The following is an 8,565-nucleotide window of genomic DNA, read 5'->3' as shown; positions in this document are numbered from 1 at the left end:
GGATAACCTGAATCCAAGCCCTAGAACATGAACAGCAATTGGATACAGATTCCCGACTTGACCCTGGCCTCAGCCCAGTAAATAAACGTGTCTCCTGCTCTCCATCGATATAAACTTCGCCCGAGCGCCCCGCCTCCAGGAACCACGATCCACACGCGCGCACCGATTCAACTCGTCGCGGCAACCAACCAGCAATGGCGTTCAAGGGGATAAAAGTGCCGCCCAAGGAGCAGTTCACCGCGGAGCCGACGACCCTGGAGGTGACCGTGCTGTTAGCGGAGGAGGTCGTCCTCAGGGAGCTCCTGCGCCGCCCGCTGGACCGCGGCGCCTACGCCGTGGTGTACACGGAAAAGCCGGACGGGGAGGTGGACACGGACAAGCCACCCCCGCGCGCACCGGAATCAACGACGAGGACGGCGACTGCAATGGGTACCATTGGGCCAACTTCACCACGCGACCCCATTTTGTCCGGTCCCGTCCGTTTGGGGTAAAACAAACAAACGAGGCGGCCCAGCGCGCGACGGCATGTACCTATCTGGTCCGTTTTGTGTCCGGGCCGACCCATTTCGAGCGCAAATTTGCGCCGGGTTTGGGTCGCGGCGGACAGCGAACGAACGCTTCGAACGTCCGCGTCGGGGCCGCGTGGCAGGCGGCCACCTACCTCCCACCCGCCAACATAAATGCGCACGGGGCGGGTGGCCCCACCTGTCACCCGCACTGCGAAGGGTCGCCGTCCTTCTTAAATGGGAAGCCGTGGACCGGTCGTCGTCCACAGTTCCCACTCCGGCCCCTCTCTACCCCTCGAAACCCTCACCCTCGAAACCCTAGCTGCTCCCCGTTGTCGGCCTCGCCGGCCGGCCGCAGTCATGGGCCTTTGGAAGCACGACCGTGAGGCCGACTCCTCCTCGGGACGCCGCCGCGGCTTCGTCAAGAAGAAGGAGCCCGCTTCACCGCCGCGCTCCTCCATTCGAGCCCCCGTGCCTGCCCCCTTCATTATCACGCCTAGGGCCACCGGCGAGCGCGACCGGCGATACCTGGCCGTCGATCTGTGCTGGCAGTACTGGGAGACGAGGACGCCGGTCCCGTGGAGCGACGTGCACCTCCCTAACAACTGGCACCTCTCCGTGGACCGGGTCCCCGTCCCGCCGGTACCAGCGAGCGGCCGTGCCAGGCGCGATGAGATCGAGCGCCGCCGCCTCCTCCCCGACGACCTATTCCACGACGAGAGGTACGCCCCCGACTCCGTCCTGTGGGACACTTGGCTCCAGGACAAGCACGACGTGCGACGCGCGTCGTACTTCGCCGGCACGGTGTCGAGGCCGCGGCGGCCACGTCGGGAGGTGCGCGGGCGTACGCGGGTGCGCGGCCTGACGCCCACGCCGTCGCCTTCCCCATCGCCACCTTCATCTCCTCGCATGACAGCGGAGGAGGAGGCCCGGATCATGGCGCGTGTCATGAACGACTCCATGTATACGCACGATGAGCGCCAATGGCCGGGCCTCGAGGAGACGATGGCCCTCTCTGCGGCCGGCGACGTCACCATCCCTGAGCCGAAGGAGGAGGTGACGGAGGAGCCGCTGGTGGCCGCCTTCCACCCGGGCCTGGTGGGCCAGGGGTGGACCTGATGGTGCACGGCAGAGCAGATGGCGGCCGCCGTGGGCGGCAACTGCTGCCCCACGCCGCCGCGGTCGCCGAAGCGCGACGACTCGCCTCGGGAGGAGGTGGTGCAGGCACCGGCCACCTTCCAGCCCGCCGCCCCCATGCACCGCGGACCGCCGGCCCATCTCTGGATGCCGCCGGATTACGTCGACCTCTGCAGCGACGACGACGACACCGACGGCCACTGAAGACGGCGACGGTGACGGCGATGGCCAGGGCATGAACGGGCACGGCAGCAGCGCGCGGGCGGCTTTTTTATTTTGTTTTAATGTTAATTATGAAATTGGGCCGTTTTGTGGCTGTGACCTTTATATATTTTTTACAGTTTTTTAAGTGCGTTTACTTACTTTTTTAGGCATTTTATTTAAGTTTTTTGTTTTTTTAATCACGTCCACCCCGGACATGATTTGGGGTGCGGCCGCACGCTGAGCGCATCCACTACCTAACGGACAAACGCGGACATGGACGACCGCATCGCCGCCTCAAAGGGACAAGATTCGACCAAACCAGACGTCCGTTTCGGATCGCACGGGGAGATGGCCTTACTGGGGCGAGGCGTTGCGGGTCTCGCTCCCCACGGGCGTGCCGGCCATCCACGTGGAGATCTGCCGCCAGAGGCGCGACGGCCCGACGAAGCCCGTGGCCGCGGCACGGGCGCCCGTCGCCGACTTTAGTGTGGCCCGCCGGGCCACCTACATTGCCTCAGCTACGGGCTATTAGACATCAAGTCGGTGACAAACAGACGCAACGGCATTGTCAACATCACTGTCAAGAGGCTCGACGGCACGCAGGCCAGAGGGAAGAAAGAATTCTTTATTTAACACTGTATTAAATTTTGTTTCCTTATTTGACACTGAAAACTTTTTTCTTTCTTAAATAACATCGATTCTAAATTTTATGTCCTTTATAACACTTTGTCCATTTTTCCGTCTAGCGCTGTTAACTTGCATGTAAAAAGACACTTTTACCCTTATGTATGTTGGCTAAGGTTACAGTATGCTGATGCTACCGTACGAAGTACTTCGATGAGTTTCCTGGCCGGTGCTATTGGCGACAGCAACACGTGTAGAAAGACAAAAACTCGCTTGGTAACTTAGTACGCCGGGCTGGACGTAGAAACGATGCTCACGTAGGAAGCTTGATCGATTCTAGCCGAGCTAGCTAGCATGTGAAGCTAGCTTGGACTAGCCAGCCACACACACACGTACACGTCACGATGCAGATCGATTGATGGCGATTGTATTTGGCATGAGTTACAGTGGTTTTGTGATGGATGGTCGACAACGTGTACAGAAAAAGTGTGTCGCGTGTGTGTATGTGTTGGAGTTCCATGCTAGTCAGCTGTACATAGCCCCCGGCGTGTCTGCATGGTCGGGCGAGCTGTGGACTTGTCTTTTCTGTTTTTGAATATTAGCATCTAGTGTTAAATTTTGGTCACATGCCACACGAAGGGTAAAAAGATCTTTTCAGGTGACATTTAACACCGTTAAGGCCTAAAATAAACGGAAGTGTTATATAGAGCATAAAATTTAGACAAGGTGTGAAATAAGGAAGCGAAATATTTTCAGTGTTAAATAAGGAAAGAAAATTTAAAACAGTGTTAAATAAGGAATTCTCTCCAGAGGGAAAGGCGGGAAAGCCGTAGAGGAGGCGGCGAGTGGCACTGGTGATTCCTGCTGTGGTGGTGTCGCCGAAGAGGGGAAGGTGTCGATCGCCGCGGCGACGGCGGCGGCACCGGCCGGTGCGGTGATAGGCTATCCCGTCGAGTTCTCCACTGCTGGGAAGGCTAATGGAAAGGGCTCCGTATAGAGTGGCATCACATTCTTTTTTATCATGCCATATGTACAAATCATGCTGAAATTGTGCTACTAGTTGTCGGGATGTTAATTAGGTTATTAAATCCGAGTAGTATGTTCTTTTTGGCGAGCAAAGAGTGAATAAGATTTGGTCAAAGTCAAGCTTTGTAAGTTTGACTAACTTTATAGTAAGAAATATCAACATTCACAATATAAAATCAATATTATTAGATGCATCATGAAATGTATTTTCATGCTATATAGTTTTAGTATTATAAATGTTCATATTTTTTTAATATAAATTTGGTCAAATTTTATGTAGTTTGACTTTGACCAAATTTTATATGCGGAGTAAAAAAACGCAGGCGTAGCTAGCAATAGAGATACAATCAATGTTCATACCTATGTCAATTTCGGGAAATTGAAGTTTTCACCTGCTCTCTACCTAGATGTTAATTAGGTTATTAAATCCGAGCAGTATGTATTGGTAAAAAAATGATTTTATATATTGTTTGAAAAATCCGATTTTCCACCTACATTGTTTGGCTAGGTTTATTTTCTACCTATAAGCAGCTTATATTTAGATGAAAAATAACATTGCCTAGCTTTATGAACAAAGCTCCAAACCAACAAATTTTGCCAATGTTTTTTTAAAACGGATGCAAAAGTTTTGCCTCATCGATTAATTAAGAAGAAGAGAATTGCCCAGTTAATTGAGGAAAAACCGGGCGAAAACCAATACAAACATAGCACGGGTTAACTATCACGTGACAAGAAATCCACAACCGCACAAGCGACTCCTGCCAGACTCTCTGATTACACAACATCCACAAATCATGACATTGTTACTATGCCATGTTAACCCCGACAAGAACACCTCGACTGAAGACATCAAACACCTTCCAACCCACAACGACAACCCAATTCAAAAGGACGGGCCAAGAGACTAAAGATCGTCCATCAAGGAGCCAGAGACGCCATGCCTATGGCGCTACTCTTGCCTTTGCCCTCCTTCTTTGGTTTCCCTCTTATTGGTGTCCCAGTCAGGAGACAAGCAATCGACCTACCCAAACCAGGTCTAGCAACATCCACACTAACGAGCAAGTCACAAAGTTCTTTCGCGAAGAGAGCATCTGGACTTGGAGTGGGTGCAACCAAACTTGGCTCAATGGTCATGCCACTCACAGGCATCACCTGCTCGATGGTCACAAGCGAGGGAAGGTAATTTTGCCAATGTGGCATCCACACAACAAGGCGCCAGGAAATACTTCCCAGACAATCGGCAGTTACGCTAGAAATTCCTGGCGTCAGATGCCACAGGGACGCAATAGAAGGCATCGGCTGCACAAGCCCAAGACACGGCTGGCCTTCCTTGCCGATCGATAATTAGCGCCTCTAATTAGCCTCTGGCGTTGGAAGATAAGGCGCTTAGATGCCTTTTTAATTTTTAATAATTATTTTTTAATTGTTGATGCTTCCAGGGCATCTCAATTCTCAACAGACTTGTGTTGTCTTGTTGATAAAATTAGTTGTTATCATCAATCGAAAATTTATCATATACAACTACTCCTGTAGAGTGATTGTGCCCAAATTGCCCAATATAAGTTGAGAGAGTTTGTTTTGTATTTTCACCCCGGAACTTGTGTAAGAGTTGTTGGTTGGTTTACCTAGAACTTTGCCTTCTCTCCTAATTTATTATCTCACATCATCATATGTCCACAATACTTGTTAATTAGCAGAAATCAGGACAAAAATTATCACAATCCGTTGTCCTGGCAAACAGATTGTACAACAGTGCGTTCATAAGGGTGAGTGTATGCGCGTTTATATGAGCGCTTGCGTTTGTACTGTGTTAAAAAAAACATACACTGTTGTGCTTAAATCAATGCAAGGTTGCGTTGTGGCACCATCATTATTTCTCACCGAGCAAGCGACAAAACCCATACCACAATGTCTACGAGAACCCACGTAATTAAATATCCAAGCCAAGCAGTTAGCCAGCTGCACCGAGAACATTGCACAAATCTCACAACTAAGGAGTTGTTATGGGAGGTCCTTGCACGTTGCAACTTGTTGTTCGAACATGCTTTATGTGTTGGCCATTTGGCCCGATATGCAACTTTTTGATAATGTCTTGTTTTGGTAGCCCTCTCATCCATGCAACTTGTTGATAATGTCTTTTGTTGGATAGCCCTCGTATCCGTGTAACCTCTATTTAAAGGTGAAGAAGAAGAGCTTTGTCCTCATGCATTATTGGTTAAAGTTGAATGTGCAACCCAATTCCATCAAGACCGCTGACATCGTGATCAGACATGCTCTATGTCTTGGCCATTTTGCCGGATATGCAAGTTTTCGATAATGTCTTGTTTTGGTAGCCGCCACCCCCCCGGTCCATGCAACTGGTTGATAATGTCTTTTGGATTGCCCTTCTATCCGTGCAACTTCTATTTGAAGGTGAAGAAGAAGAGCTTCGTCCTCATGCATTATTGGTTAAAGTTGAATATGCAACCCAATTCCATCAAGACCGCCAGCATCGGCAATGAGGAAGAAGCGGGTGATCCAATAGACTCGACAAAATAGCCATCCAAGAAGGTTAGAAGGGCATTCTAGTGTAAGAAGTGTGACAAGGGAAAGTTGAAGCAAGAAGGTACATTGGCCATGATGACGAAGAGGTTCGAGGACATCTTGTCAAAAAAGAAGAAAGCATGTGTCAAGCACTATTTTTTAGAAGATCGGGAGGGCACCCAAGCCCCCCGTTCCATTCTCATAGAAAACGAAACCAGAGCAAGTAACAATGTTTTTCACACACTAATCGTATGTCCGGGCTCTAGCAGAGCAGAGAAAGAAAGAGCTAAAACTAACAATAAAGCCCCAGTGGGGGAGAGAAAGAGCTGTCACCAGACAACCCAACAAATTATTACAAACTCCAAAGAAGATAAAGACAGCAGAATAAGCTAAGTGGGTTTTAGCAAATGGTATTGGCTTCGCAAACAAGCATCAGAAAGCCTGGCCATGTACCACTTCGCCATCAGCTTCCCAGTTCAGCACATCAGCATCACGTTGCATCAGCTCCGTCCTCACCGCCTGAAGTTGGTGTGAGAGCTCCCCCCCCAATCCGCTTGACAGCTTGTAATCTGTAGACGAGGAGGCAGGTCCAGTGTAGAAACAGGGCTCGGTGCCACTCGAGCTTTTGTAGCATTCCCAGGGCTGCAGGTCCACTATGACGTGAAGGAGGAAAGGAAGGCGAAGTGGTTCAACATCTTGATGGCGGCAACCGAGGGGAAGATGAACCTAGTTCGAAGAGAAGAAAACCAAGGTCGACGAGAGGAAGGTTCAGCCCGCGACCGCTTCGGAGGATACCAAGATGTTTCCCATGAGGATGGACAAGCTGGATGCCGATGCGCCGATGATCGTCCTCATCGTCCGTGTTAGGATGTTAAAGCGCTTGGCGATCGTGTTAGGATTTTGAATATGCGCTCCAGAAGTTCTTTTTAAAAAAGATGGGTGTTCTACCATTTTTATTTTATTTTATTTTATTTTATGTTCCTAGTCTCCTTCGTTCGCAGTGCAACGACGAGGGAGTTCCGTGCGTTTTGCATCAGATTAGCACAATCGCGCCTTCCACGTAAGTTGTACCAAAAAAGTGTTTGCGCGTGAACGGTACGTTCAACTCTTGCGTTCACGGCACATGCTTAATAATTGCTTATATCCTTTATTCTGTCCGAACGAAACGCGTGTTTCCCCCTATATAAACGGCGTGAAGAACGTCTGTCCTGCTATCTTGGGAAACAAATCCGGTCGATCGTCGGAAAACCAAAAACAGACGAGGAAATCTGTCCCGAAACCTAGATACATACAGCCGGTTCCCAACTTGACCCTGATCTCGGCCCAGAGTAAACGCACGCGTCGTCTGCTCTCGATCCATATAAGCTACGCCTATCCCCCGTCTCTGCGATCCACACGCGCGCGCGCACCGATCGATCCAACTCATCGCTGCAACCACCAGCCATGGAGCTCAAGGGTACACCACTGCCGCCCAAGGACGAGTTCGCCGCGGAGAGGTCGTCGTCGTCGTTTACCGTGGAGGTGACCGTGCTTTCCGCGGAGGAGGTCGTCATCGGGGACCGCTGGCGCCGCCCGCTGGACCGCGGGGCGTACGCCGAGGTGCACGTGGGGGGCAAGTCGGAGGCGTCCACCGGCGTCAACAGCGAGAAGGGCGACTGCAACGGGTACCCCTACTGGGGCGAGGCGGTCCGCGTGACGGTGCCGGGGCACGAGAAGGCGATCGGCGTGGTGATCTACCGCCGACAGGAGCCCGTGGCGAAGGCGAGCGTGCCGGTCGCCGACTTCAGCGTCGGTCCGCCAGGCCACCTGCATTGCCTCAGCTATCGGCTGTTCGACGCTAAGTCCTTAACGAAGAGCCGCAACGGCATCGTCAACATAACCGTCAAGAGGCTCGACGGCGCGGCGGTGCCACGTGGTAAAGGGAAAGGCGGGAAGGCCGTGGAGGACGCCGCGAGTGGCACTGGTGATTCCTGCTGTGGTGGTTTTGCCGTGGACGGGAAGGTGCCGACCACAACGGCGCCGGCACCGGCCGGTGCGGTGATGGGCTATCCCGTCGAGTTCTCCGCTGCTGGGCAGGCTAAAGGAAAGGGCTGCGTATAGTGGCAGAACTAGCTAATTGGGTTTTGACTTGCATTCTCTTTGATCATGCCATGTACAAATCGTACTGAAATTGTGCTACTACTTGTCAGGATGTTAATTAGGTTATTAAACCCGAGCAATATATATGAGCACTTGCGTCTGTACTTTGTTCAAAAAAAAAAAATCTAAGGATTACATATTGGTTAAAAAGTAATTTTATATATTGTTCGAAAAACATTGATTTTTCCGCCTACATTGTTTGGCTAGGTTTATTTCTTCTACTTATATAAGCCATTTATTTAGATGAACATTGCCTAGCTTGCCCACCCAACTATGTTTTCTCCTATACACCCGACAGTCAGTGGCGAAGACAGGGGGGACCAGCAAGGGCCCTGGCCCCCCTAACATCAGGATTTTACCGCTAACTTGCAATGAGCAATGACACGATTAGTAAGTTTTTGCTGCT

The 8,565-nt window shown here is 51.0% G+C and overlaps 1 protein-coding gene across 1 annotated transcript; it reads left to right on the top strand.

Moving 5' to 3' along the window:
* Positions 1 to 7,255: 7,255 nt before the first annotated feature.
* Positions 7,256 to 8,269, top strand: LOC119297737 (BON1-associated protein 2-like). Its single transcript, XM_037575405.1, has one exon. It carries the CDS (start codon positions 7,464 to 7,466, stop codon positions 8,118 to 8,120), a length of 657 nt encoding a protein of 218 aa, XP_037431302.1. The 5' UTR covers positions 7,256 to 7,463; the 3' UTR covers positions 8,121 to 8,269.
* The last annotated feature ends 296 nt before the right edge of the window (positions 8,270 to 8,565 follow it).

Source organism: Triticum dicoccoides, chromosome 5A, assembly GCF_002162155.2.
Source record: "Triticum dicoccoides isolate Atlit2015 ecotype Zavitan chromosome 5A, WEW_v2.0, whole genome shotgun sequence".
Classification (NCBI taxonomy): Eukaryota; Viridiplantae; Streptophyta; class Magnoliopsida; order Poales; family Poaceae; genus Triticum; species Triticum dicoccoides.
The sequence above is the reverse complement of the archived record's forward strand: the minus strand, read 5'-3'. Positions and strand labels throughout refer to the sequence as shown.